This window comes from Wyeomyia smithii, chromosome 2, assembly GCF_029784165.1.
Source record: "Wyeomyia smithii strain HCP4-BCI-WySm-NY-G18 chromosome 2, ASM2978416v1, whole genome shotgun sequence".
Lineage (NCBI taxonomy): Eukaryota > Metazoa > Arthropoda > Insecta > Diptera > Culicidae > Wyeomyia > Wyeomyia smithii.
In genome coordinates, this window is record NC_073695.1 from 119492349 (window position 1) to 119509429 (window position 17081).

The 17081-nt window shown below is 40.6% G+C and overlaps 1 protein-coding gene across 12 annotated transcripts in view; it reads left to right on the top strand.

Annotated features, from left to right (window-relative positions):
- LOC129722531 (CUGBP Elav-like family member 4) overlaps positions 1–17081 on the top strand; it is an 868765-nt gene that overhangs the window by 119750 nt on the left and 731934 nt on the right. For 8 of the 12 annotated variants that reach the window (XM_055676019.1, XM_055676017.1, XM_055676031.1 and 5 more), the window contains one exon: positions 11547–12075. In XM_055676019.1, the coding sequence (XP_055531994.1) occupies positions 12045–12075 (31 nt within the window). In that variant the 5' untranslated portion in view covers positions 11547–12044. Of the gene's footprint in view, positions 1–11546; positions 12076–17081 lie in introns of those variants that run through there. The other 4 variants (XM_055676035.1, XM_055676026.1, XM_055676037.1 and 1 more) reach the window with 1 other exon arrangement.

Here is a 17081-nt window from a genome sequence, read left to right on the forward strand (position 1 = left end):
GCATAATGGGACCGATTTTGAAATCGTAACATAACTTTTATTGCTAATATTCTCTCGACAGGGGAATATACTAGCATGGTTTATTGGTTTTGCGAGGATTTGAAAAGACTAGATTTTAAATAGTTACCTCTGAATTGTTGGCTGAAACTGATTCACGACGCAGCTGTGAAACACAGCATCCGCATACGGTTGAATCTTTAATGTGTAACTAATGCATGGTGATGGCTTATGTGACTTTTATTTTTGACATTGGCTTGGTAATTGGCACTCACCACTAACAAAGTTGAATCAGCCCTTTTTACCATCAACTGTTTCTATAAGCGGCACGTACTTCCGACTGCCGTTCATCAGAAGTTGCCTAATCTTATGTCAACATAACCTATTTATCGAATATTTTACTACTACAGCTTCCAGTCACCTTGAACATTAAATAAATCCCTCTGGTAAGCTGTTCCTGCACGCGCTGTGGTACGTTTTTCCACTTATCTCACGCTCAGCGTCATAGTGAACGCTGTTAGCTCAAGTGAAGCTACTGTTACTAGTGTACACAAAGGAAAAGTAAAATTTATGGTTTTGATATTGTTACGAAAACGACACCAATGCAAAGCTACTTTCCTTCTTCAGGCATGCCACCAAATACCCCGTGTTTGTGGAACAACAGGGAAAGCAGGCTCTAGCTAGCGTTTTCCAATGTACAGAATACCCGTTTCCCGGCTTTTGCTACCTTCTCTGTGTCAAGTTGCCTTCGATCGGTGGATTTTTTCTTCAACTAGGTATATATTGTGAAAATGTTTTCGCTACTTTAGCTGTAGCCAGTAACCGCGAGAAGGGGGCTGCTTTTCTAATGTCAACAAGCGTCTGCCATCGGGAGAGGATTTTCAGAGATCCATTCAAGAGGAAGGTTCTGCCTGGGAAGAAGAAGGTGACTGTAACCACGAACCGATGGGGAAAAGCTTTATAGCAGCAGCATGTAGCCGAGGGCAGAAGTGAAAATTCTAAAATAATTTTACGAGCTCGTAAAACATGGAGAATGTACCGAATATTAAAAAGTTATGCTCTCTTTCTTATTAATATCAATTTTAAATGTTATTCTGAGGCGCATCACTTTGCTTGTTCGCTGTATTGAGATCTTGCTGGGTTGTATTCTGTCTGAGACAAGTAGAAAGCATCAATGGCGGATAATGGTGAATGGATCCGAATTGGGACTTGCGGCTATAAAGCCTGAAGAAATTGCTAAATGGACGAAATATAGCAAAATAATTATACCGCAAGGAAACAAAATTTTCTCAATTGACTGCGGATAGAGATAAATTTTTGAGTCTTAAATCTTTTGATTAACTTGAAAAGTTCGTGTACTGATCATTATCTTTATTTATTTTAAAGGACAATTAATGGTACTATGGAAAGAGGTAAATTTAATTTCTTTTAGACATTTTTTTTAAATAACTCGGTTTGAGGTGATTTTGCTTCAGAAAACCCATACGGCTGCTAGTGAAACGTCTATGGTTTGCTTTATGCAATAAATCCGAGCATTCTCTAAGGCCCTATAAGGAAGATCGGGGTGGAATAGATTATGAAATCCATGGGTTATCTATAGGAAATGTGCTATTATTCGTTTTGGGTATTTGTCATATCCAAAGCTTTTTGAATATAGAGACACATCACAGCCACAGAAAAGGAAAATAACTATATTTCAGCTTAAAATATATTTATTTTGGCTTGTGAGACGAAATTTACTAGTTTTGAAATAAATTTTTGAAATAATCTACCGACATAACCTACTATGTACAACCTCAATTTTGAAGCTCGCGAATGATCGTGTGCTCGGAGGTGGAGCTTTTGGTATTTCTTCATGACCGACGAAACTCCCGGCAGGCACTTTGTACTATAAATTTCCCCGTTCACGGCCAGTCCAGAGCGAAGGAAGAGCAATTTTGACATTCCCTTCTTACTGATTGTTAGCCTTCTTGGGGAACTTGGTGTGTAAAATAAACTTCACCTCGGTACTCACTTCCTTCGCGGGGGAGGTAAAATACGAAGTGCCCTGATAGTCGTTGCCATCCAGGGTGAGACAAGTCTCGTAGTCCATCACCACCGCCACGTCGTGATTTGCCAGGAAAATCGACTTGACCATTATAATAGGGCGCTCCGCTGCGTCATTGCCTGCAGCTCCGAGACTAGTGAACAGGACTATTGTTTCCTGTGATGTATGTCCATGTTCGCCAGGTACTTTTTCATATTTAGCCGGTTGCACCGACCTCCTGGACAAGCGTACGCAGCGATATAGCAACTTTTCTCTCGGTCTTCCTCTTCATCATCCTTTGAAGCTTCTTGTCGCTCATGGTCGTCGGCCGTCCGGAACCGGACTATCTTTCAATGCTCTGATAGTTGTCCAATAGTGCCAAGATGTTGTAGATGCCGGCTCGGGCGTATCCGGTGTCCATATACTACCGCACGATGCCCTTTGTCAACGCGACGTGGTACCGTTCTTTGAACGCGCACACTTCTGAACGGAGTAGCTTCACTGTTTTCACCATCATGGTTAGAATTCGACCGATAGAGCTGTCAGTTTTTTTCTGCTGACTCATGGGCTAATATGATTGATGCTGTATGCGTAGTTTCGACAGTGCATGTAAAGGTAAACCCATGAAAATTCGTCAATTTTTGTCCATTTTTTTTAACGCAAACGTTAGATGTCGAATTTTACTGCCAAGGTATTCAGATTAGCAAGTTCGTGCATTTCGCACATTCTCGTTCAGGGAGGGACGACAAAACAAGCCGAGGGATGTATTTTGTTTTTGTTTTGTTTTGTTTTTTTTTTCAAGGATGTATTTTGTTTTGTTTTTTTCAACACCTTTGCTAGAGACCAGAAGGGTCTTGAGATTGAAGGGATGAGGCAGAGCTTTTGCCTAAACTCGTGGTACCGCAGATTTTGTATTCGATCCTGGATAACCTTGGTCAGACGGTTGCTCATGATGTTTTTGGATAAGTCGCCAAGTCGTTGGTCCTGGCGCCGATAGATGTTACGCAACCTTTTGATGTTAGTAATGTTGTCAATATAGACAGCGGTACTCACCTGAGTTTTATGTATGGTGACCGCCGTGTCACGACGGTAATCGCACGCTGGAGGGTGTCAAACGTCTGGTCGATCTCTTCTGGAGTACTTAAAGGGTGAAGGGTGGTTGATGTTGGTGCCTTCATCGATGATATGCTGGTACCGGACCCAGTCGGCGCCACGATAGTTTCGCCGAGGATGACTGGCCACCGTTCCGGTAGTTGCACCGAAGGCTTTTACCGACGATACCTCATCGAATACGACTGGAGCCTCAGAGATGACCATGTTAATCAGAAAAATGTCCAGGATAGCGTGAACCCTGGCCTGGGATATTTTGGGGGGGTACTCTGGTGCCAAGATGTTGTAGTGCGATGCAGTATTTCGCCCATCGCCGAGTCAACTTGGCCAGATCGTCGACTCTAACCCCGTTGACTTGACGTTGCACCTCACCGCGACACCGAACCTGTCTCATCGTACCAGCTGGAAGCTCGGAAGGAAGACGTTGACTTCCGGCTTCAGATGCGTCTCCGTTATGATGGCAACATCGATTTTCTTCTCGCCAAGGAAATCGAGAAGCTCAACTTGTTTTTTTCTGAAAGAATAATAACGAAGTGCTTATGGTCTATTTGTCAGGGTGGCGATTTACCAAAAGCATGCCCACCAGTGGCTAAATTAAAGTTTCTAAAGCTAGAACGTAGATCATTTCGGGAAAGGTTTACGGACAGATAAGTTGATCAGAATTTCAGGGAAATACGACACAAACAAACATTTTGCTAGTGACTAGCTAGTGACGGTCTTCAGAAATTGGCAACTGCCTATGTGAAAAAGTGTAAAATAGTGAAATTGGTAATCCCTTAAAACGCGCTCCAAACTTGAGCACTCTTTGCTACACGCAAAAGTTGAAGTCTTGTACAATATTTGTGTCTTCTCGATTCGCACAAATGTTGCACAGAAATCGCACAATAAATGTGTGAAACGCATAACGCAACAGTTGTACTGCGAATACATTGACGTAGTGAGTTTTATGTATGGTGACCGCCGTGTCACGACGGTAATCGCACGCTGGAGGGTGTCAAACGTCTGGTCGATCTCTTCTGGAGTACTTAAAGGGTGAAGGGTGGTTGATGTTGGTGCCTTCATCGATGATATGCTGGTACCGGACCCAGTCGGCGCCACGGTAGTTTCGCCGAGGATGACTGGCCACCGTTCCGGTAGTTGCACCGAAGGCTTTTACCGACGATACCTCATCGAATACGACTGGAGCCTCAGAGATGACCATGTTAATCAGAAAAATGTCCAGGATAGCGTGAACCCTGGCCTGGGATATTTTGGGGGGGTACTCTGGTGCCAAGATGTTGTAGTGCGATGCAGTATTTCGCCCATCGCCGAGTCAACTTGGCCAGATCGTCGACTCTAACCCCGTTGACTTGACGTTGCACCTCACCGCGACACCGAACCTGTCTCATCGTACCAGCTGGAAGCTCGGAAGGAAGACGTTGACTTCCGGCTTCAGATGCGTCTCCGTTATGATGGCAACATCGATTTTCTTCTCGCCAAGGAAATCGAGAAGCTCAACTTGTTTTTTTCTGAAAGAATAATAACGTAGTGCTTATGGTCTATTTGTCAGGGTGGCGATTTACCAAAAGCATGCCCACCAGTGGCTAAATTAAAGTTTCTAAAGCTAGAACGTAGATCATTTCGGGAAAGGTTTACGGACAGATAAGTTGATCAGAATTTCAGGGAAATACGACACAAACAAACATTTTGCTAGTGACTAGCTAGTGACGGTCTTCAGAAATTGGCAACTGCCTATGTGAAAAAGTGTAAAATAGTGAAATTGGTAATCCCTTAAAACGCGCTCCAAACTTGAGCACTCTTTGCTACACGCAAAAGTTGAAGTCTTGTACAATATTTGTGTCTTCTCGATTCGCACAAATGTTGCACAGAAATCGCACAATAAATGTGTGAAACGCATAACGCAACAGTTGTACTGCGAATACATTGACGTAGAATGAAATCAGAATATGTATCATACACCGACACTTTATTTCTTACGCCGAGTGTATTAGTGACTGCACGCGCTTTTTTCTCAAGCGACGAGAGAAATTTCTCTCCTGCTCGTAGAATTTCCATGTATGTGCGACAAGACTATGCGACGCGCAAGGCGATATCTCGTTGCTTCACGAATTGAGCGAGACACCCGTGCTGTACATACTTGATACCAGTGTTGTTAGTCTCTCACTCATACTGTCGGTGCGTGCTTGCTGCTATTCAGAGGAATGCATGAAGAAGAAAAAGTATCTCGAAAGCGTGTGTGCAAAAGACTTGAAAAGCGTGGCATATGTCTCGTCCTCAAGCAGAAAGTAGGAGAATGGTTTTGCTTCTCGCTCGCTTTGCAATGCTGCTTGATACCAGTTGAAAATGTTTGGGTGTAGTAGTTTGGAGCTGCCAAATACATTTAAGAAACGCTAGAGCATTAATTCGTTATGCCCAACACGCAATCATTGTACTGGTTCCGAGTTACATCAACAATTGCGCTAAAAACGCACAATTTTGTACTGGTTTCGCACCATCCAACTTTGCTTGTACGTTTACATTAAAAGAAGAACCCAAAAATTGCCGATTTTACATGGGTTTACCCTCACATGACCTAAAGAAACTACCCTAACACATCAATCATAGTAATCCATGAGTCAACAGCTACTCCATGCAGAAGTATACGCGTTCAAATAGCGATACCCCGCCGCGTCGGAAACGTGCATCGTGCAGCACTTTGTTGACGCCGGATACGTCTATTCCGCCATCTAGAATATCTTGGTACTATTGGACAACATTCAGAGCATCGAAAGAGAGCCCGGTTCCGGGCGACCGACGACTCTGACCGACAAGAAGCATCAAAAGATGCTGAAGAGGGAGATCGAGGGCTATATCCTTGCATGCGCTTGGATAGGGGGTCAGTGCCAAATAGTGACATGGACATACATGTCGGAAGGTGGCAGTCGTCCCGTCCACTGATTTTGGAGCTGAAAGCAATGACGCAGTGGCCAAGTAGATTTTCCCGGCGAATCACGACGACGTGGTGATGGACGACGAGACTCATCTCACCTTGGATAGCAACGACTGGCAGGGCGCTTTGTATTTTACTTCCTCAAGAAGGAAGTGAGCTCCGAGGCGAAGTTCATAACACACATCAAGTTTCCCAAGAAGATGCTACTGTGGCTGACTATCAGCTAGAAGTGGATGCCAAAACCGCTCTTCTTTTGCTCTGAACTGGCCGTGAACGGGGAAATTTATAGTACGAAGTGCCTGCTGGAAGTTGCGTCGTACATCACGAAATACAATAAGGGCGAAGACTCTGGCCGAGTCTGGCGTCGTTCCCCTGCTCGAAGCGTTCGTTGAAGGAGATCGAGCGGCTAAATATCAATGTGGCACTCAAGTTGGCGAACCCGTCCAACGTCCCCCAGCAGCATCGCATCGACCATTTCTGGTAAATCTGAAGCGCAGGATCTGCTCCAACAATTTTATCGCGAAAACTGAGGAGGAATTGGTAAATAAAACGAAGAAATAAGTCAAAATCTTGCCTACACGCATGTTTTCTTCCGCCATGGCGAATGTTCCAGTTAACTGTTGGAAGGCTGCTCGCAAGAGCATAGAGGTTGTTTTTGCAAGTAAGCTAATATAAATACCTTTCATGGGAAATTTATCAAACTCAATTATCTGTCTTGAGCAGGCATTAGACGAAGCAAATATTTGCTATTTTTTAATACAGAATTTATTTTGTGCAAATAAAAATCGTACCGAAAATAGCAAATATTTGCATCGTCTAATACCTGCTTTAGTTTTGTTTATCAACATCAGAAAATAAAAACATTTTTGTAATGCAAACGTTATGACTTATTTGGACTGTGGAGAAAATAGCGAAACCCCAAGAATTTTATACCTAATTAGGTAAACGACTGGGGCAAATTTTAACTCAGAAAACGTAAACAACTTGAGTTAGGTAGAGAAATGTGCGGCCTGGTGATCCATGCCTTGTCGGGGAGTTTTCGGTAGAAATTTAAAAAGCCAAGAGAAATGATTACCCTGATCTCTGTTAAGGAGGGTAGCTGGGTTTTGTTTGAAAATTTCTAAACTTCTGCGACTTCTAATTTCCAAGGGGATGTTACTGATCGAACTAGACTAATGTTGTCGGTAGTCATAGCGTGATCTTCATGAAATATATGTTCGGCTATTTTGGATCTGAAATGGTGAGTTATTCCTTTTTCTGAGTCTTTCTTAGCCTTTACAAGTTCTCAAGTATGTTCCTTAAACCGGAAATTTCTTTTTGTTTGGCCAATGTAAACTTTATCACAATGTGGACATGCAACTTTATAAACACCCGCCCTATGTAATTTGTCAATAGTGTCTTTAGTAGACCCCAACTTTGTTTTCATTTGATTATTTCTACTACTGTAGATAATATCGATATCGTTTGTTATTGAAAAAATTGAAAAAAAATTAGAATGCATTACATTAGATTTTTCAATAAGTTATAATTTGTTATGAGTAAACGGTGACGTGGAGTTTTCACTTTATTTTGTTGTTTGAAAATATTGTTCCATTTGGATTATTGAATGATGACAGAAGTCACGCAGGTTATAGAAAATTTACATATAAAGCGCCGTACGAAATACAACACCAGTGGCTAGATTAAATGGGCAATGGACAACGGACAATGCTATTTCCAGTTTTGGACTACTCGGCCAAACCGACAGCCATAAATATTAAGAACGCGAGCGGTATAACACATTGAATTGGAACGCGTTTGTGCACCAAGGATGACGATCTGGTCATCATGACGGCGGAGTTTCGATTTATAAAGAGCCTAAAAATCCATTTTCGAGTTTGGCAGCGTATGGCCATTCAAAGGGTGAAAAAAACGTAAGCGAAAAAATCGCCACAGTTTGTGCAATGGACGGCGGATGGCAGCAGAAAGCAAAAATTTGTAATAAAATATGAGCCGATGTTCGGCATTCATTTGGTGCTCCTGGAGCGTGGGAGCCGCTAACCTAGAAAAAATATCGCCCAGCTACCGTACGATCCCACGAGAGGAGAAGCCAAACTCGATGCAGCCACTGTGGCCGAGGCGGTAAATAACGGGTTCAATTTGAAATTACCTTATGAAAATATTACTGGGAGTGAATTGGCGGGAAATGGACTTTTTCGGAACAAATAATCACTAAGCTTTGGTGGCACGGTTTGGGCTTGCCGACGAATTTAGCACGCATAAGGAAGATCCGGGTTGTTCGATAAATTTTTGGTTTTGATATGTATTTTTAAAGTATGTTCCTCTGAGCATACTTTTAGGTAGTCACGACGGCTTTGGAAAATGAAAATGATATCAAAACACGCAAATGAGGGCTTAACATTTTTTAAGGAAAATCACCATTGAAGCTATATGTTTGCTCTAATACCCCCGGCTTCCACTATTATCCATTGGATGAAAAAAAGCAAACATCCTAAAATATTTGCGTTGCTTGAAAGTAAAACGAGTAAAACTGTTTTATTCAATATAGGAGTGACTGAATAAATTTTGAGATTCAGGCTGCTGTTTTCATTGGGGTCTGGTCCGAGCCTCGTGTCTAGTTTATGCATTCTATATGGCAGCATAACTATTGCGTTGAATATCTGTATATGGTCTAATTGTTGTGAAGGATATTAGAAGTGTTATGGATTCACATTTTAGACATGTGCCCTAGAGTGTTATAATTTTTGACATAATTCTTAATTTCTATGTATGCGTGAATTTTTGTATAAACTTCAATCTAAAAATTTATTCGGATTCGGATTCGTTTGTGCATGGGGAAAGTTTTTACATTCAAACTCGTTTAGTTGACAACTGTGTTTCTCTAAATCACTCATGAAGACAATAACGATCAATAATTGGCGGAGGTGGAAATGGGAAATGACAGTCATTTCCATCCATTTGTATCACAATATATTAGAAATAAGAATTGGCTGGTTCTTTTGTCAGCAGTTTTCGTCAGACTGGCTGAAATCGGTGATGGTTTCCGCTTACTCGTTGTACATTTGTTCGACTCTGTTTTGCTTTCCGTTTGTTTTTTTTTTCTTCTTGTCGTCATCAGTCATGATTTCATGTGCCAAATATAACTACGCTGTGCTCTTATGGCTTTTTTGCAGTAAGCATGAAAATGGTTGTTTTATTGATTTTTTTTCATACATTTTGCAATATACCTATCATTTTTCTCAAAATAAATTTCAGTCTCGTGGAAGAAGTCATAGTGTTGATGAAACAGTGTTTGTCAGACAATTATCTAAACTATTTTGCGGTATCGCGTTTAAAGTCAGATTCAGATTTATCGTAATATCATTACGATTCGGTAATTGTTCTGTATATAACAGAGAGCGTAAAATGAATCAGGACGGCATCTATGTAGCTAAGTTGCTATTTATGTCAAAGAATCAGTTCTCTTCAATCTTCGTTTCGATGAGGCAATAAAAGCACGAGAATGAGGCATGGAAGTTGGTAACTATGGTCCAGTTTATCACTCTTCTAATGGTCAGTGATTTATTTGTTGATGGTCGCAAATTTAACTTGATTGCCAGTGACTTTAATATAAACTTGCAGAGATTAGTAGAATTTTGCGACCATTTTCTCGCTTCTGAGTAAACACACCTATTTCCAGACACAGTAAAACTTTATTTGATCATGTTTATACAAACCTTGATTCTACTTGCGCCGTTGTAAATTCTAAAATGAAAATAATCAATCATGAGACTGTTGTTAATAACAGTGATTACAATTTAGTTAAACTAAAGTGTTGAAAAATTATTTGAAACGAATGTCTCATCTTCAATGATAATCTTTAACGCCTCAAACGTAACAGAAATAAATATTAAATAAAGTTTTGCGAAATAAATAGGATTTATTATTAGTGCAACTATGTGGTGGCGCCAAATATATTGTCACAATCTCTGATCAAACCTCGGAGCGAATATATACAGGAGTATCATAAAAACAACAGTAAAGAATCTTGGAAAAATAAAGTTATTGTTGAAACCTGTTGAAACCTGGCGATTGCAAATAGTTCATAACCTTCAATAGCACAGAAAAACTATCAGAACAAACAATCGCTTCTAAGTTTAATAATTATTTATCGACATTTTTTTAGATATTAATCAGTGTATCGAATTGGTAATGAACACTCCGTTTATTCCTTCTATTTCGATACATACTTCACACCCTACTGCTAATGTATAGGACAATTCTGGGGCTAGCGATTCGATCATTTTGACTTCGACGGTTTCTCCCAGCCGAGATTTAAAATCCGACGACAGGCTTGCTAGAGCAGCACTTTGCCATAAGACTAATTGGAACTTTTCTATTCAACAATTAGACTATTGACAAGCTGAATGATGACTAAATAATACATCAATTATTCCACTAGTAATATATTTGGAACTGACCAAAATTTGTCACTCACCATGGCAATGACAAAGTTGTAGATTGAATAACCAAAATGAAACTCTGAACATCTTCTAGTCCATTGAGTATATTTAGAATAAGGAGCAATTTTGTTTTGAATAACGACATTGAATCATAATGTTGGGAGCATTGCGCAATAGTGCTGTAGTAAATGGCCATGCGTCCACCTAATCTGTATTTCGTTTCAGTACATGCAGATATGATCTTTCGATTATCTATTTTATGAACATATTCAATCATTTCGTTGAAAATCCAATTCACCATTCACATTAGCCACAAAGCCTGGCTATATAATATCATCAACTGACACACGTCCCGTTTGCTTTCCGGCGGAGTCATTTGTTTGCTGAAAGGTTCCTAATGTTAGCTTTATGCAAACGACAAGCTTTCCTTCTGCGCCCGGAGAATGTTGTTCACGTTGAAATAGCTTTTCGGGGGCTTACCACCAGCCAATTGTGCATTTTTTGTCGTTGGTAATGTCACCAGTTTTCTCCCGCCGTACGCAACGGCTGTTGATTTATTACTCATTGTCGTAGGTTAAATTAAACATTATTTATAACTTGTAGGCGGCGTTTGACAAAGCCAATAAATCACGCAGCTGTTGATAGGGAGTTTCAACTTTGTGTAGCTGAAAGAATTTGTGTCACACTCACATGTCAGAGACGTGTGATAAATAATCCTTGCGTAACCGAGTGAATGCATATAGATTGGATAACTTGTATTAGTTTTACTTCGACTAGAGGCCGAACATGTTAGTTAGATTTCCTTATTCTAAATGCAAGTCAACTTGCATTCTGTCTGCACCACAAACGGTGAACATGGCAGTCAAATATAGTCAAAATTCCACAATAACCCCTCAAAGTGCTACTTCGGTGGGGCTGGAACTGGCGACTGAAGCTCTGTTTCGCGTGTTGCTACTGCTTGACTTTCAAATGGTTCTTTATCTTTCAATTACTCTCCATGGTGAATATTCTATTACTCTTTCTACTTCTGTTTTTTTTTCAGGTGAGTTGCGAAATGATTCTCCATTTTCAATGAAAAGGAAACAAAAACCTTCCAGTCCGGTGCGCGGCGAGTACAGCATAAACAAGGTCGACGAATACAAAGAGAACGTAGACAGAGTAGAAAAATTCAACAGACGGAAGCACATCCCGAGCAAGTAAATACTATCAGAAAATTTGAAACAAAAATTCAGTAAAAAAACACAAGCAAAGCCTCATTCGGTTGTTCCGTTAGGGAGGAAGGGTGCTCACCCTGCAAGAAAAACAAAAGCTTTGCCACCCCGTGCCAGGGAGAAAATTTGACGGTAACAAGAGCGGCAACAGCAGAAGAAAAAACGTAGCAAGTAGCAAACCCCTGCCACACAGAAGTAGTGAGTGTAAAGAAAGTGAAAAGTACTTTTTGTCGACGGCCCGAGCAGTGGCAAAAGTGGCAGAAGTGAAGGCAACAACAAGTGGAAAGGAACAAAACGAGGAGCTTCGTCAATATTTTGAACTCGACCAAATGTTGGCCTTTCATAACGAACATATAACAAGTAAGTAGATATCCTTCACTGCTGGCTGCAGTGCAATTTTCTTCTTGTTTTGTAAAATTTCCTTATTCTATGGTTGTGTTTCAGTATATTCCCATACACAAACATTTTCTTATTCGTTTTTGTTTTGAATTGGAGTTATTCCAATATCCAATAGAATGATAGCATATAAAACAGTATAATTACAACCATTGTTAGAAACAACTGCTTTTGATACAGACGAAAAATTTGTTAGACTTGTTTCAATACGTCTTCATTTCAGGATTAGATATACAATATAATCATTCAGATTCAATGTTGTTACCCACAGGATATGGGAAAATGGAGACAATACAAAATCGCATCAAAGTATGTTAGGGGAACTGCTCCATTATTCATCTCATTAAGCCGATATTCACGAGGAATATACGGATTAAACACCAAATTTTCACGAAATCATTGAACAAATAAACCAAATATGCTTACGTACTCTTATGGAATCGTATAGCATTGTATATTTAGTAAAATTAGCTAGATTTATCTTGAATTTTGTAAAACAAAACCATTTTTCACAACGCTTCCATATCCATCTCAAAACTTGAATCACTGCTCTATTATTCATCTCACGACGCCCCCATATTCATCACACTGTTAATCATGAATGAAACACATTATCATGAATGAACGTAGCCACAGCCCATCGTAGTAGGTTACCTAGATAGGTTACTAGATACCATCGTAGTAGGTGACCTAGGTAACCACTACAGTGTTGTAGATTTATGTCAATTATGTCGGAATAATTCAACATTCTCAGTATGATTTTTTCATGTTAACAGGAACTTATTTGGCAACTCTTGATTTTTTTCAACGCAATGGAAACAAATGAAAATACATACAGTTGAAATTTAGGAATTGTAAAAATTCATCTCATATATTTCTGCTAATTCAAGCTTGTTTTAGGAAATTTGAGGTGAACATTTCAAAGATTAAAGTATTCTTAGTGTAGTGAGTGATTTTGTTCAGTAATGGTATAAAAAGTGGTCCGCTGGTGATGAAAAAAACTTTGGTTGGCTGCTGAACGAGTCCCGTTGTAGCCGTATTAAACGATGCGCGGATTTTGTTTTCTGAGGTAGGTGATTAAATTAAATGAGTTTTCGAGTGCATATGCCCGACTATAATATCAAATTTAGTGCTTTTAAGTGAGTTTTTGAGGATTATACTTTATGAGGAATGTAAAGTGAACTAAGAAGAATCCATTCCATGAATTATCAGATTGGTTTAAGAAGTAAATATGCGTTTTTTCCTGTTTTCAATTATGTTTACATGTTGAATGAGATGAATATACGGGCTGAGATGAATAATGGGGCAGTTCCCCTATGTGTATCTCCTGTTGATAGTTTTGTAATTTCTTAGTTATGCTCTTCTGATCGGGTTGGCATCAAAAAAAAAATATATCAAACATGATTTCCAGTGCACTTTTTCGTCGATCAAAAAAGTGAAACTTTGACTGCTTTGGGGCACGTGTTTCCGCAGTCCGATTAAATTGAAATTTTGCTTAACGACTTTTTACGAGAAGACGAAACGTTTGAGCCCTACTTCTAAATGAAAATTGAAAAATCGTTTCAAATTGCCACCCTAATAATAATGATGACAGTCGATTCAAATTATTATTTTTGCAATTTTCATCTTCCATTTTTTTGTTCTTGCTGTATAGACATGGATAGATTTTAGGAAAACGTATATAGGAGACATGTAGAAAGGGTCTAGTGGCTCGCTAAGACATCACGAACAGGAACAGCTGGCTGTGTCCGGCCTGAGGGGAAGCTATTAATTTAAGCCTGTCGTTACGGTTACCAAACAACGTGATCACGTACTCAATGTAGTGATAACATTCACCATAGGCACAGATACTATTTTCTTCGAGACCAAAACGATGTAGACGGGAAATAAAGATGTTTTCTTCTTAATCTGGAACGGACTGAAAAACGGATGTAAATGCAATTAAAATATTATTCAGCATAATATTTTTTTTATATTCCTAGAAGATCGTAATTCGGAAGATTTTTGTTACAAATAGTTGTGAAATTGCCAAATTGCTGGCACAGGATACGGGAGAGAATTTTGTATGCGGAATTGAGGAGGGTTATGCCTCGATAATTACTACACTCGAGTCTATGTCCCTTCTTGTAGATAGGGCATATGAGTCCTTCCAACCAGTCCGTAGGTAGTTGTTCCTCAGACCATACCCTTAGGATAATCTGGTGCATTGCACTACACAGCCGCTCGCTCCCACCTTTGAAAAGTTCGGCCGGTAAGCCGTCCTTCCCAGCGGCTTTGTTGTTTTTTAGCTCTTTGCAAGCATTCTTCACCTCGTCCAATGTTGGTGGGTCCACACCTTGTCCGTCCTCCCCAATTTCTATCCTGTTCCCCTCGACGACTCTCCTCCCTTCTTCGCCGTTCAACACCACTTCGAAATGTTGCTTCCAATGCCTGGCCACCTGCGATTTATCGGTAATCAGGTTCCCCTCCCTGTCATTGCAGGTTCCCGTTGTCATGCCTATCACTTCTCGCGCTGTTTCGCTGATCGCATCATGGATGTGCTTCCACTGCTCGTTCAGGTCCACCCCAGCTGGTCCACCGATCCGTCTATCAACTTTCCGAGTATACTCTGCAGCAACTCCTTCCGCTGATAACCTCTGGATGTCCAGATGTATCTTCCTCGCCGATCTCGATTTAAATACATTGGACAACCGGGCGCGAATCTTTCCTACCACGAGATAGTGATCCGAATCGATGTTTGGCCCTCGAAAGGACCGCACATCTATGACGTCTGAGAAGTGCCGGCCATCGATCAGCATGTGGTCGATCTGGGATCAGGCCTCTCCATTGGGGTGTCTCCAGGTGTGCTTCCGAATATTCAGACGTGCAAATGGGTGCTACAGATGGCCATTCCCCTGGCCGCGGCGAAGTTTACTAACCTCAAGCCGTTGTCGTTGGTGGTAGAGTGAAGGCTTTCTCTACCAATAACAGGACGAAAGAACTCCTCTCGTCCGACTTGTGCGTTCGTATCTCCGATGACGATCTTTATATCGTGTTGTAGGCACTCTCCATACGTTTTCTCGAGGAGCTCATAGAACTCCTCCTTTACGTCATTGGTTTTATCGTTTGTCGGCGCGTACACGTTGATAAGGCTGTAATTGAAGAATCTGCCCTTGATCCTCAATACGCATAGACGGTCATCAATAGGCCTCCACCTAATAACACGCTTCATTTGGTTTCCAAGTAGTACGAAACCGACGCCCCGTTCCGCTCTGTCGCCGCCACTGTAGTAGATGTGATACTTGAAAGAAGTGCCCGCGGTCGGATCGACCGCGCGGAATTCACGTTCCCCGGTTTTAGGCCAACGCACCTCTTGTATGGCTGCCACCTCCACTTTTGCCTTCCGTAGCTCTCTGGCCAAGATGCCCACGCGTGCCGGTTCGAGCAGAGTCCTAACATTCCAAGTACCAAGTTTCCAATCGTTGTCCTTTTTCGTTTGCCTAGGTCTATACCGTTTGTTCCGATTCGTATCATTCTCTGGATTGTTCGTAGTATTTTTATTTTCAGCATGCTGCCTTACTAGGGCTGCGATGCCTAGTCTCGCGACGGGGCTGCCGTCTTGGGTGTAGCTGGCGAGACACCGCATTTCATAGTTCAGGCGTCCGCTCCGGATCAGTCGCTGTTTGAGCCGCCCCTGACCTGGGGAACAGACGCTCAGGCAAGCTGCTCTCCAAGAAGAACCAAGGAGTACTTTAATGTTAAGATATTTAAAAAAGTTACGTTGTATCGAGAAAAAGTTACGTTATATCGAGGTAGCCTTATATCGAAGTAGGACTGTACAATCATTTAGGGTGGGTATATAATACCGCAGAGGTAATTAAATTTTGAAGACATATTTTATAAGGTAAAGTGTATGTGCTAACAAATTTGAGGAAATAATAAAAATAGCTTTTAGACGTATAACGAAGCAACCCTACCAACAGTTGAAATATTATATTCTACTGTTTAACCGTTTAGAAACTACAACCATTAAAAAACCTCGAAAAATAATAAACAAAAGCTATCTAAAATGCTGAGTACTTGAATTGCAAAAGGACATAACATACTGTCTGATATTGGAAACTTAATAATGTTCAATATATTCTTCCCAACCATTTCGTTTCACACAACACCTGCGAACTTCACAGCGTTGCGATTTTTCAGCTGTTGTCATTCTACTTCCAAACAGAGAATACATGCAAAGGTTGAATGATGCGAGATCAGATCAATATTGTGCGGAATTAGCACAACTGTTGATCACGATTGAGACCTGTACAACGAAAGTGTGTTTGACATGACGCATTTGATGCTCTAGCATATTTCAAATGAATTGAGCTGCTTCAAACCACTACACTTATAAAGTAGGTATCAACTGGTCTTCAGCTGGTATTGTTGAGGCAATTCAGCCAGCAATCAATATTGATAAGTTGGGTACTGAATAAATTAATGAAAATATCGACTGATCACTTCAATAAATCCGGTTATTAGAAAACATCATTGAATCATTAACAATTAAAAAAGACATTAGATTCGTTTAAAACATTTTGCAATTAACTATGATTCTGCTTCTATTCATACGCATTCGGTTCTACAGTATCGGTATCAGCGTCAGTTAACACTGTCCTGGAGAAAACAAAATTAGTTTCTACCTAAAAAAACGACCATCAAACTCATCAACTATATGCACAATTGACACAAACTGCATTGCATATCCAATCCATTTGTTCTTTTACCGTATTAAGCAGTTTCATCGTGCAAAGTTTCAAGTATAACTGTAATACTTAAATCTAAGTTTGTGTGTCAGGTGATACCATATGGCATTTCCCGTCGGGAATGAGCTAACTCTGTGGCAAAAAACTTTGCTAATAGCTGTTTTGAAGGAAAACCGTGTAGGAGTGCGAAAAATGGTTCACTACAAGCAAAAGTTGGAGTGTGCATAACCAGAACATTTA